The sequence below is a fragment of the Xylocopa sonorina genome, chromosome 6 (assembly GCF_050948175.1).
Source record: "Xylocopa sonorina isolate GNS202 chromosome 6, iyXylSono1_principal, whole genome shotgun sequence".
NCBI lineage: Eukaryota > Metazoa > Arthropoda > Insecta > Hymenoptera > Apidae > Xylocopa > Xylocopa sonorina.
The window spans coordinates 6,197,454-6,210,951 of NC_135198.1; the positions used below are offsets into that span (position 1 = coordinate 6,197,454).

Genomic DNA, 13,498 nt, shown 5'->3' on the forward strand with positions numbered 1-13,498 from the left:
TTCTCTTCGAATTCTTCGTATAAAAAAAAAAAGAATTGCAACTTGACTTCTTCTATTCGTCTGAGCCACTTTGTGTTGAGAAAACGATGCGTTTCAATTACTTTCATTTAAAATTACGTACGTCCTACTCGTAATGCCACAATTTTTTTCTCATCTGCAGCAATATTTCATATCAAATAATCGAGATTTTCTATTCTCTTCGAATTTTTCATATAAAAGAGAAGAGAAATTCCGTGCAACTTGACTTCTTCTTCTATTCGTCGAAATCGTGTTTCTTGTCGATGCAAATGACGATCACAGCTAAACGACTAGTTAGTTTGAGAAGCCCTGTCGTTCGTAAGCCTGTGTACAAACAATACACGCGGTGGATACACGCGCGAGCAGAGGATGGTGCACGCGTGGGTGGGGAACGCGAGCGTGTTTGATGGGTGGCGGGCCCGGTTCGCGCTCAGTCCATTCCCGCGATTCATGGACCCTGGCTGGCCATGCCGCTGATTTGTGGCCCGTTGACGTTTCATTCGGGATTCATAAGCGGCTGTCAACGCCGTCGAAACACGCGAGCCTAGTCCCCCCTCGATTGTTCATGGATTTCGTACGCGTCAGGTCCGTCGACGCCACCGTTCTACAAATAATTGTGCTTACACACCGCCGGTTATCCTCCACTTCGTAATCACGTTGTTTCACTCTTGAAGATGGTCTCGAGCGTTCAATTGCTCGTAGCTTTTGCACGTATCTCGATTGACACTTCTTAACGCGACCCTCTCTGGTTTCTGATCGAAAAATCGGCTAATCTTTCTCATTTTACCATTGTTACGAGTCACTGGTACTATTCTTAGGGATTGATAAAATTAATAATCGCAAGTAAATTGAGAATATCTAATTTTTCATCTGTTTTATCGTGGAGGGAGTACGTTTGCGTTCATTGTATATATTGATAGATTTATGAGAGCGTATGTGTATACTTGTCCTAGTAAAAGGGTTGACAAGAGGGTAATGTTCGAAAAATTGGCTTATTTCTTTCATCTTACCATTGCAACGAGTCATTGGTACTATTTTTAGGGATTGATAAAATTAATAATCGCAAGTAAATTGAAAATATATAATTTTTCATCTGTTTTATCGTGGAGGGAGTACGTTTGCGTTCATTGCATATATTGATAGATTTATGAGGGCGTATGTATACACCTGTCCCAATAAAAGGGTTAACGAGAGGGTAATTAAGGATAGATGTATCGTTGGAAAGCAAAAACGTGAATTCGTTTCACGAATTGCTAACATTTAAAAGTTCACGATTTGTTACGATGTAGGAAATAGTGCGTAACAGTGTTGCCTGATTTTTCAGATGACACAAAACCTGATCAAAGCTACGCCAATCAGAACGGTGGCCCGAAGAGTTCCTTGATCCAGCAACGAGACGAAACGAAAAAAAGTAAGGATGATCACTCCCGCCTTTTCTTCTTAATAAATAGCCGACATTAATTTGGAATGCTGGTCTGACGATGAGTCATGCTTGTTGCACGATCGCACAACAACGTCCATTTCTTTTCTATTTCACACTTGCACATTGCCATTCTCGTATCATTCATGGGACCGCGTAATGGACATTGCCTAGAGTATTCAACCCTCGCTACCTGGTGCAATTATCACGTATCGAGCGCTGAGATCACCGTAACGTCGTCGAAAATATCGTAAACGTGCGTTTAAAAGGCGTTCGAGTTCTTCTTTAAACGTTGCTCTAGCGATAACAGGATTAATGTCGAATAACTTTAACGCAGCAACAGAGTTTAGTAAAAATTAGTAGACACAGTGTGAAACGATTAATTCGCTTTTCTCTTTACCTCACAAACATTGTATTGTACCATCGAACGATCGAACGATTCTCCTCGGAGTGGCCCCCAGAAAGAATAAAAAAAAAAGAATAAAAACTCAGTATTTCCCCTTCCGTCTTGCGACGGTACGCTTTAATCGCCCCGAAGGAAATCGCTCGAGAAAGCCTCGTCGAGAGCGCATCTCCCGGGCGCTTTAAATCCTTTCGTCGCGTAAAATCGATGTCGCGTCTCCCGTAAGGCTTTGCAAGGCGAAAAACGGAAAGAAGACTAAAAAAAAAAAAAAAACCCAGAAAAAATAGAAACTCTGCTGGATTCTGCGATTCCATAGGATTTTCCGAATCCTTGGAGTACGCCACAGACACAGAGGAGATTAGTATGCCGCACGGGACGCGGAACCGCAGGAATCGCAGGGGTCGCAACCGAAGGCGCTTTCAGCAGCCGTCGAGAGCTCGAAAGGACGGCGATGCGAGCGTGGAGAATCCTGAGAACTGCATCGAGGAACTCGACGAGACTCTCGACCAGCCAACAACCACGAAGACGAACGACTCCGCCAAGGAGAATACCGTGCACAGTGACGAATCTCCACGAGAGAGTATCGAGCGAGCCATCGAACGCGCGTCAAAGGACAACCAGACCATCCAAGTCGCGACAACATCGACGAACACCCGCAAATACAACAAATACTCGAAGGAGGAGAAATACAGGATCGAGAAGGGCACAGTGGAGCCAGGCGTGAAGGTCCTGGAGATCACGACGATCAGTAGTTTGCCATTGGAAGCGAGGATCGACCACATCCCTGGCGTTGGGATCCTAGAAACAGGCAGCAAGGACAAGGTAACCGAGGCACAGGCGATCGTGACGATCTCTGAGCCTGTCGAGACGTTCTCCTCGTGCGTGACGAAGATGTCTGGCAAGAAACACGCGGGACGAACGTCGACGTCGACGAGCAGCGACGAGAGGCTGCAGATCCGTGACGTGAGCGATTGCGAGGCGATGGAGTCGGATAACGTGAAACCAGTGATCGTCGAGATGGAATCAGACGTGGAAAAGGAGGCTAGCGAATCGTCAGCGCGGTTCGAGGCGGATTTCGAGGCGTCTGCTCGCGCCTCGACGGACGTTAGACGGGGCTGGGACAGCGTGATGCCGCGCGAGGTCGAGAGACGGCTGAGGAGCTTCATCGAGGGGCTAAAATTGCCTACGTACGCGGAGGACGAGCCGCGTCGAGCGGACCGCGAGCGGATCAGCGGCAAGAAGGCGAGGAAACGCGCCGCCTACGAGCCGCACGGCGCGCACTCGCAGGCGGCCAACAGGTTCTTGGACATCATTCAAGAGGAGGGCGAGAAACTGTCCGAAGACGAGGAACAGCACATCAGAGACTTCATTAACGAGGAGATCGGCAAGTATCGAAGGGACGAGCGTCGTTGCGCTCGTAGGAGCCCCGTGGATTTCGAGGCGCGACGAGAGTCGAGCTGCGAGGTTGTGCAGCATTCTGTGACGATAAATGTGATCGACGTGGACGAGGAGACGAGTGAGATGTCGGAGAAAGAGTCGATGGTGAAGGTTCACGCGAGAGGAAGCGAGAAATTACGCGAAACGGAAGATGACAGTGTCGAAACAGGCGAGGATAGTTTGAAGGAATCTATTGAAGTGCACACTGTTGAGGATAAAAATGCGTCGACGAAGGATTCTGAAGGAAACGATGACGCGAAGGAGTCGAAAGAGAAGGACGAAAGCGAGGATAGTTTGAAGGAATCAATTGAAGTGCCTGCTGTTGAGGATAAAAATTCGTCGACGAAGGATTCTGAAGGAAACGATGACGCGAAGGAGTCGAAAGAGAAGGACGAAAGCGAGGATAGTTTGAAGGAATCAATTGAAGTGCCTGCTGTTGAGGATAAAAATTCGTCGACGAAGGATTCTGAAGGAAACGATGACGCGAAGGAGTCAAAAGAGAAGGACGAAAGCAAAGAAATAGGTACGAAAGATGATACGTTGGAGGCGAAGAAGTTAGACGACGTCGAAGGCTCTGAGGTGTCTCGAAGCGACGAGAGCAGCGATGAAACGGCTGAGGAAGCGGTTGAAAGTGAAACGTTGAAAGCAAGTGACGATACTGTTATCACAGAGGAGTCTGTTTCGGGTGATCAAACGTTGGCTGATATCGCGAGCAGAGAACACGCTGAACCGTCTTGCGATGGAGATACGCAGTCAATTAGCGAGGTTGAGTCGAAAAAGGCGGAGAAACAGTCGTCTAGCGAAGACGAGGCCGTGCCAAAGGAACACTCTGAAGCTTCTGAAAATAGTTTAAACGTGAGTGAATGTACGGTTATAGAGAATCCGGATGACGTGGAGGAGAAGTTGGTATCTGACGAGAGCCAGGATAACGAAACGTCGAACGAAGAAACAAACATCGATGCTTCGAAAAAGGAAGAAGAATTAGAGTTGAAAGAAAATACGCGAACTTCTACGATAAATACATTATCAGAGAACATCGAGGAGCCAAAGGTAATTAGCAATGGGATCGATTCCAAAGATAAATCAGCGACAGTTGAATCACACTCGACGAATGTCGCTACGCAAAACACTAAAGCGAGCACTTCGTCAGCAGAAGTGACAGAAATCGAAACGAAAACCACGCAAGACAGCGTGGAACCATCGAATACTGCAGACAACGTCGAAAAGAAAGATTCATCGACAACGGAATCTTGTCTCATCGAAAGTAAACACTCAGAATGCGAGTCTGAAGTAAAGAGTACGTCAGTGACAAAAGAGAAACCGCGACCTCCAACGCCTCCAAAGAGATTATCCAGCCTCCCAGACGTGGACACTCCAGAGAGACCAAAGGTCCATTTTGACGTTCGCGAGAAGAGTCCACCAACGCCTCCAGTTCGCCAAAAAAGGGAAACGAGAGAGACGAAAGCCACGGACGAGGAGAGTCCACCGAGTCGTCCGCCACTTCCGACAGAGAACCTCGAGGATTCGACGACGCGTTCTTCGCAGACCTCGACGGCGCTCGAGAATATTGGCACTCTGCGTGCTTTACTGACGCTGTTAGCGCACGATGACGCGACCATCGAAAATATTCGCGACGCTCTGACCAAGGTGGACGCGTTGGCTCTGCCTGAGAACGTGCGCGGGATCCTCGACGATCTGCGAGCACGCGGTAGGAGGGTTTGTTTTGAGAACGACAGCATCGCCGTGTTGCGCAACTACGTCGAGCGCGGCGCCGGGTTTGGCAGCGATGCAACTCCTGAAATAGCGCACGCCTTCAAGTCGTCGCGCGAAAAATCGCAGCCGATCGAGCGGATAGTGAGAGTAATCGTGGAGACCAATGACGAACCTGTCGAAAGGACGAACGCCTCGACTCAGAAGTCTGAAACGAGACAGTCGAAGGACAATAACGAAGTGGAGGATCGAGCTGGTTCGAAACAGGCGCACTCTCGCCGCCATGTTCACAAGAAGACCACCAAGAACGAGGAATCGTCCAGCACGAAGACGGTCGAGACAGTACGATCGACTACGCGCGATCATAGAACTGAGATTTCGAAGGACACCAGAGAGTTGACTACCAGCGAAGAAGAGTTCGAGGAGATATACAAATACTCGAAAGGAGATGAGGATGCAGGGCTGTGTACGTGTAAAAGCAAGCTCGACGATAATTGCAAGGAAAACGAGAAGCGTCTTTCTGGTATATCCGATGGTCACAAAGATTCTCAAGCCCAGGACTCGTCTAGCAGCGCGACTACACTGAGCACGGTGAAGTACAACCCGATGGACGCCTGGCAGGCGGACATTTACGCGATAATCGCCGAGGAGGCGAGGAAAAGCGAGGAGAGACGCGAGAAGGAACGAGAAGTCGACTCGTCGACCTTAAAAAGCAAGCTTCCGTTGCTGAAAGGCGACGAGTCGTCGTACGTCGTCGCGAACGGTCACGAAGTATCCGTGACACCCGAACCCATACCCTATTCACCCGTCGAGGACCTGTATTACGTCCCATTGGAGAGCTGCGCGAGTCTGCCGCGTCAGGACGACGCGTCCACAGGGCCTGAGTCCCTGAAGGATCTTTGTATCTTGAAAATCCTCTCGATGCCGTACGGTCTTCGCCTGATTAACGAGATAACCGTGCCTAAATTTAACATCTTCGAGAGCCTGCGAGCCATACCGAAGTTTGCTAACAACGTAACCGTCGATGAGATTCGAGGCGTGGCATTAAACAGCGTGCATGGCGAGCGACAGACTGCGACGGCTAAACTAACGACGAGGGAAGCTGACCCGCGCGAAACCACTGTTTCAGACCAGAGTAAAACAGAGCGATTCGATCGAGCGAAATCGCAGCGTTCGACCATGTCCAGGGACGATTCTGTGGCTTGGGTGGGCCTGTCGACCGCGAGGGACCCAAGGGTGCTCGTGTGTCTGTCGCCGTCCCAGCAGAGGACCGCGATCAGAACCACCGCGGACAATCTGTTGGACCTGCACAATAAATTCCTGAACAGGCACAGCTACTTCGAGGAGGACCCGCCACGGCGGATTCCCGTCCCCAAATACAAGGTCGAACTGCTGTCGGAGAACGACGGCAGGTCGACGAACAGACTGTTGGAGATCATCAAAGAGAACTCTGACGGTCTCAAGGGACAGTCGTGTTTGAAGCCGTCGCGGAACGTCGCCAGAGAGACGAGGGTGACGTTCGAGGACTCCAGCCAATCTGACTCTCGATCCTCTTGCGCGAAGTCGAGCGGGCTGGACAAAGGTCAGGAGCGTCTGAAGGCCACTCGCCTGTGCGACTGGCTGAACTTGGCGAGACGCGAGCCAGTTGATACGTCGTGCCGTTTGTCGACGCCGCTCGTCGACGATTTGTCGATCGAATCCTCGGCTGAGGGGCGAGGGCACGATAAGAGTCGTATCAGCGGACGAATTCACGGCGGTTTCGTAAACACCGCTGCACTGGGGGACTCCCCGGAGAGGCCTGACCCGCCAGTAAGAAGCTCGACGCCGTTCAGCAAGAGCCCAATCACGCTGAACAGCGCCATCATCGACAGATCGAGCGCGATGCCGGACGCGGCTGGCAAACGAACGCCCCCGCGACGAACGATCGACCCGCGTTACAACGTGAACCCTGCGTTGATCGACGACAGGGTCGAGGTACCGCCGCGGATGAAGCGCGTGGTGAACGTGGACAAGTCTTGCATCGACACGACCAGCATCTTCGACCAGAACCCCCCTCGCAGTCACCTGGAGCCGCGTCGTTACAAGAACGCGGACAACCTGAAGCAGGTCGCGGCCACGCAGATCGTGGAGAACCTGAAGAGACTGCAGACGGACACGGAGAGCCAGCTGGAGGGCTGTCAAAAGTACACCTTGCCACGAGAATACCTCGCGCAGCAGCTGAGGTACATAGAACTACTGGAGAATCAATTGAAGAACGTGATACTGGCCGAGGAGGATGAAAAGGAGGCGTTCGAGGATTTCCAGACGCACGCGAGGCGTGCGAAACGGGTCGATGAGGATCGGACCACGAAGGATGCTCGAAACGTCGCTAAGGTCCCTGCGAAGGACGACGATTCCAGGGTCGAGAGTCAGAGCTGGGCTGAGAGATCCAAGAACGTCGAGAAAGATCGCGAGGAGTCGATGAACAAACATGGTCACAGGGACTTCGTGAAGAAGGTGCGTCACGAGAACGGCTACCACGAAGAGGAGTCGTCAGAGAGGATCGAGCGCGTGGAGCAACGTTCAGTGATCACCAAGAAGAAGGAGGACGATGGTGTTCCAGCGAGCTGGGACGAGGATCGATCGAAGCTGGCGAATGGTGAGACCGTCTGTGGAAAAGGCGCGACTGGAAGCAGAACGATGGAGGGATTAAAGGCTCGCTCGAGTAAAGGAAACACGTCGAGCGTACCCAGAAGCAGTGTCAAGATCGAAAGGCCAAACGTATCGGCGGTCGCGTTGAACGGCGAGGCGTTCCGTCGACAAATGTACGACGAGTACGTGCACAAGGTCCTCGAGCGGGAGGAGCGGAAGCAGCACAAAGTGGTGAAGATCAGCACGCACGAGGACATCCGCAAAGCGAGCAACAAGAAGGAGAAGAGCGGTGCCTGCTCCGTCGAGAGTGAGTTCATCGAGAAGGCGAGGAACAGACTGAACAAGTACGGCATCAAATTAGACGAGAGCGAAACGGAGAGCGACGGCAAAGAGGAGAGCAAGAATCGCGCGGGGAAGGAGAGGAACGCGAAGATGCTGGAGCGTAACGAAGAGGAGAGCGTCGTAAAGGCGAAGTGTTTGATCGACGGCAAAGAGTTCGAGGACGCGAAAAAATTGCCCAAGCATCTGCAAGAGTTCCTCAAAATGTCAGCGACGGTCGACGATGGTGAGTCCTGTCGAATCGAGGATTTGATGTGTTAAGTCGTCGTTTTCTTTTTTTTTTTTTTTTTGAGATTGCTATCGTTGAAATCTGGTGCTCGAGTGTTGGTCGCCTGTGATTTTGGATCTTCCAAAGATTCACGATCGACGCGTTGTGAATTGGATATAATAACAGCCACTAATGCACGTTCGTAGACTTGTCGTTGGATTGCGTTTTCGTAGGTGTCCCATGCTTGTCCTTTTGCCCATCACTAACGATGCTGAACGAATGATTTTCTTCTTTTTATTCTACTTTTTAACAGCGTTACACGCGCGTTTTATGGAAAATATATTATCGTTGCTCGAGGAAGGATAAATTTATAAAGTACACTCGATTCTGCCTGTTTTTATCGAAATTGGTCGATAGAGCGTGCACTGATAAGTAATCGAAGCGTTTGCCACGCAATCTGCGTTACGAAATTTACTAAAATGCGGTACGTAACAATTGTTGGTTTGCTTCTGTGTAGATGTTAACGTTGCTCACGAAAAATTGCTACATTTTATAGATATATTTCCATCGAAGCTAATCGATAAAATGTAGCAATTTTTTTCGTGTTGTATAATTAACAAAGTCGCACGTACGCTGAGCAAGTGTACGATGTAATCTTATTTTCAGAAATGATGCGTGGCACTAAAATTATTCGATGTCGTCCAAAAATAATGTAGCGAGTAATAATGTCTATTTCGTTTCGCGTGTTTACCTCGATGTTATCATCGTCTAGTTTATTTGATCGAATTTTTTCTGACAAACGTAGCGGAATTTTTGAACCAGCCGCCATCAGTTGTTAAATAAAACACGATCTGAGAGAAGATACATGGTGTCGCGTAGGGTTGCATCGAATCGATAGACGAGGGACGGATTGGTTTCTTGCCAATAAAGTAGGAATACCGGGAGATAAGTTTGTTGGCTCTCGCGTAGGTCGTAGGTTATCGTTATAACTAGACCACAGAACTGTGCACTACATAACGCTAGAAGACGCTCTACTGTCGTCAATTTTTGTCTGTCATTTAGAGCCTCGCGTGAAAAACTTGCCACTTGAATTCTTACGATTTTTAGTAATTAATCATTTTTACGGATATTTCAACCACATTTTTGACGATAAACGAACGGTTTTGAAGGATTTTAGTTGGTTCCCGTTACATCCCCACGTAAGAAATAAATTATTAACGAATATATCGTACCGCTTAATGCTTTTATGAATATCAACTTTTACATATCGCTTTGTGTATTCCTCCTGACAAGTATCAGCTGAAACTCACTTTCGTGACATTTATTCTTACGTTTGACACTATTAAACTCACCCCAATCGCAGCGTCTCAGAAATGTCACGCGTCTACCTTCGAGTTTCCTTATAGTCGTCAACATCAAGGAAGATTAATGTGGAACAATCGTGAAATTTTCCTGAGCTCTAATTGTTATAAACAGTCCAATTCTACCAATGCACATTTCACCAATTAAATTCTGCAACCCCCACGAAGCGCTTTGGCAGGAATTTCGTTCAAAGGTTGAGAAACACTAGACGAAAATGATAAATCGACAGATCAACGAACATCATCGAAGAGTTTACCTCAGCTCTAATCTTTCTAAACGATAGACACTTGAATTCTTCCAACGATTAAATTCTGAAACCTCCACAAAATGCTTTGGGAGGAATTTCGTTTAAAGGGTGAGAAACACGAGACGAAAATGATGAATTGACAGATTAACGAACATCATCGAAGGATTTTCTTCAGCTCTAATTTTTCTAAACGATAGACACTCGAATTCGTCCAACGATTAAATTCTGAAACCTCGTACGAAACACGTTGGAAGGAGTTTCGTTTAAAGGGCGAGAAACACGAGACGCGCCAGATATTTCGAAACACGGGACGGAAATGACAAATTCGCAAATCGACGGATGTCATCTAAGAAAGCAGAATGGATCCGCGTAGGTGTGAACTGACCTAGAATTGGAGGAGAAGACCACTGTTCGCTGATCGGGACAAATATCCATCAGCCACGATTTATTTTCCTCTGGTGTCGAACAGGGAGGACGGTGGTTGGTTGCAACGCGTTCATCATGATTCATTCGAGAACGAGAACCTAAATATAAGCGTCGTCGAGAGAAATAGGCCACTACTGCGCGTAGATCGTTTCGTCGCGCGTCCAGCTTCGCGCCGGAACCACCGTCTCGGTTTTGGCTATTTCCGTCAAATTGCGACACGACCTACTACATCCGCTGAGTTTCTACCCCTCGAGACCTTCATAATTTCCAACCTGCGGCGAACCCCTCGTCACGCGCGGTTCGCTGCTCGAAATACACGCGCGAGAGGGACATTTCTTGGCCTTTGAAGCGGATAAGATCGGTCAATCGATCGGTTCGATGGTCAATAATTAGGATACGAACAATTGGTGTTTGTTTCTGGAGAATTTTAAGTAGTATATTGTTTTCCTTTTTTTTTTTTTAAGATAAAACGTGGTTCGCATTGGGTTAGTGGTTTTTAAACTGGGATACGCAGATCCTTGAGGATCCCTGAATAAATTTTAGATTAATCACTGCATCCCCCAATTTTTCACTTTTACTCGAAGAACGCGTTTAATCAAAATCGTACACGATTCAGACTTTTTGTAGTCGTTGTTGCTTAATATACTCGCGTCGAGCTATTTTCCTTAAAATTTGTATGTAAATCGAAGTATTTTAGTGATCTAAAGATATTTTGACATATGTGTATTAAAATTGTAATAATTATCTTTGGGATTTGCAAATAGAATGTTGTTCAAGGGGTGGTCCTCGTGCTATACAAGTTTAAGAACCCCTGCACTCGAATGTAATTAATACTTTATAGTAATTAGACGTATGAAGGATATTTCGGTCATGGAAGTTACATGTACGGTTAGAAATTGCTTGTTTTTATTCTACTAATGGAACTTTCGACAGCTGCGATCGATCACATCGATAGAACTTTGTACAATTTCTTGGCGCGCATTGACTTTCATTAATTTCAGTTTACGTAGTTATTTGATTCTTCGCTGAAACTGGAATCATGCCGTGACGCGTTCATAGATCATTCGTAATCATCGAGATCACTGCTTGCTTCTGTTTCTGTAATATGTTTACATGCGTCTTGCTTACTGCTCATTAATAATTTGTTGAAATGAAACGATCATAGAACTTTTACACTTTGCGTTGAACACATTTACAAATTATTTATGAAATTTCCAAATAGAAGATTGTGTTTTCTATTAATTTAAGTATTGCAATCGTCGAATGATTTTTATCGAAACAAAGGGGTGCGAATATTCTATGAGCGATTCTCAAGGCTTTCGAACATCTAAAATTGCCATTTAGAAGGTGTGAAATCGTAGTAATAGAGTTTTTATTTATTTATTCATTTTTTTTGGCCCGCTTCGGCATGCTTTTTTTAAAGGTTGTGGTTTTGATATCATCGCGAAGGGAGATGACAGTGAGAATGGTCTCCTGCACGAGATCGACGGTGCTTTGAAATTTGGCAAGGGATTTCTGTTTGGCAAAGGTGCGTTTTACTCAGAAATTAATAAATGCATGCAATCGCAATCGTGGGTTATTCGTCTGAACAAGTGTCACGGTATTCTAAATAGCAAGAAAGAGCGCGTCTCTTTGAAATTGAATTTTAATTGGTCCGTTTTACGCAGAGCTGAATTTCATTGAGGACCAACTTCATTTTTCCCTCATCGTAGACGGAAACGCCACTTTTATTAATAGCCAATCGACTACTTTTAAATATGTTCCCATTTCCTGCCGTTTAATTATCTCAGCATCTAATCGTCTCCTCCTTAGTTTCTTATTCAGAGTTTCTCATAATAGAATTCTTCGCTTTCTTTTTTTAAAACCTCTTTAACACGCGTTTCTACAGAGAAAATCGTTCATTTGGTAAACTCAATTACCCCAAACGCTGCGATTCTTAAAATAAAAGCGAAACCCATAGAGAATGAAAGGTAAATTTATAAACGTACACTCAAACCTGTTCTTGTATGAAGGATAAATGAAATCACCTAAGGAAAAATATTCTGAAACTATCCAAGTAGCTATAAAATATATTGTTTGCAACAACACATTTAAAAAGAAATTCTTTTCTACGGTAAATAGGAATCGCATAAAAAAGTTCCACGTAGAGAATATGTAAATTGCAACCCTTCGTTGTAGGTAGAAATTAATTTTCTAAACAAGAAAAAATTAAATGTACACGCTGGAATATTTTTAAATGTTTCATTTGCTTACATTCCAAAATGTGCATACCAAATACATACTATTCCTCGTAATTAAGTATGCAGATTTCCTTGTGGAAAACTGGTTCAAACCAGAATTTACATATTACTTTGACAACCATCTGTTGTTCTCCTTTCAAATTACATTTTTTATTCACTTTTATTCACGACGTGCACTCGACGGATTTTGTTTTATATATTTCTTTATTTCCACGCATTGGAAGTGACCTTTGCCTTGCACTTTCTCTAGACAATTCAACCAAAGTTAAAACATATACAGTCGATGACCTAAGATTGCTAATCACGTGCGTGCGCGAGGCTCTATCGCCTTTTACATAAACAAACTTTAGAAATATCTATCTGCAAAGAAATGCCATCTCTTCTCACTCGAGGACAACAGATTAATTTTTGTATTTGGTTCCCAACGAAAACCAACGGAACGCATAGAAGCAGGTTTAAGCGTGCTTAACACTTTGACGTAAATGACGTCTATAGCCGTCGAAAAGTTTTTGTAGCAAAAATTGTGGCAAAATGTGATAATTTTCACTTCGAATCATACAACTTACAGTAATAAAAAAAATGTGTTTCTGAGAGCGATCGCATGGCCAGAAACGTGCGTCAAAGTGTTAAAAGAAACGCAGGGGAACAAAAAAGAATAGAACCGCCAGAAAAAAAAAGAGATAACGAAATCAGACGTGAAACAGCTCGACGTCGTTCACGTTGCTCCATTCCCACTGTGCATCTCTGAAACTGGAGAAAAGCAACAGACTTCCACGCGCGATCCGCGAATGAGAATAAAGATGGAGAACGGGCGCGTGGCCTGCGGCGACCCGTTTACACGTTTCACGGTTTTTCGTGGATCGCCTCGCGCGAATTTCCGCCGTGGAAGAGGCCCACGTCACGCGCAGACTATTCTGAATCGGCTGGCTTCTGCGTAGTCGAGCTTAGCCAGGGGAGCGTGGCGATGGCGGCGCGGTCGTCGCGACGCCTCCTCTCTCAGTCATCCTTCGAGCCTCGTTCGTGATCGCGTGGCTCGCGCGCGCGGATCGACGTCGCC

The 13,498-nt window shown here is 46.5% G+C and overlaps 1 protein-coding gene across 1 annotated transcript in view; it reads left to right on the forward strand.

Annotated features, from left to right (window-relative positions):
• Cap (Cbl-associated protein) overlaps positions 1–13,498 on the forward strand; it is a 146,136-nt gene that overhangs the window by 73,052 nt on the left and 59,586 nt on the right. Inside the window, exons 5-8 of the mRNA XM_076897231.1 lie at positions 1,343–1,429; positions 2,158–8,184; positions 9,344–9,346; positions 11,625–11,729. Coding sequence (XP_076753346.1) covers positions 1,343–1,429; positions 2,158–8,184; positions 9,344–9,346; positions 11,625–11,729 — 6,222 coding nt within the window. The remainder of the gene's footprint in view (positions 1–1,342; positions 1,430–2,157; positions 8,185–9,343; positions 9,347–11,624; positions 11,730–13,498) is intronic.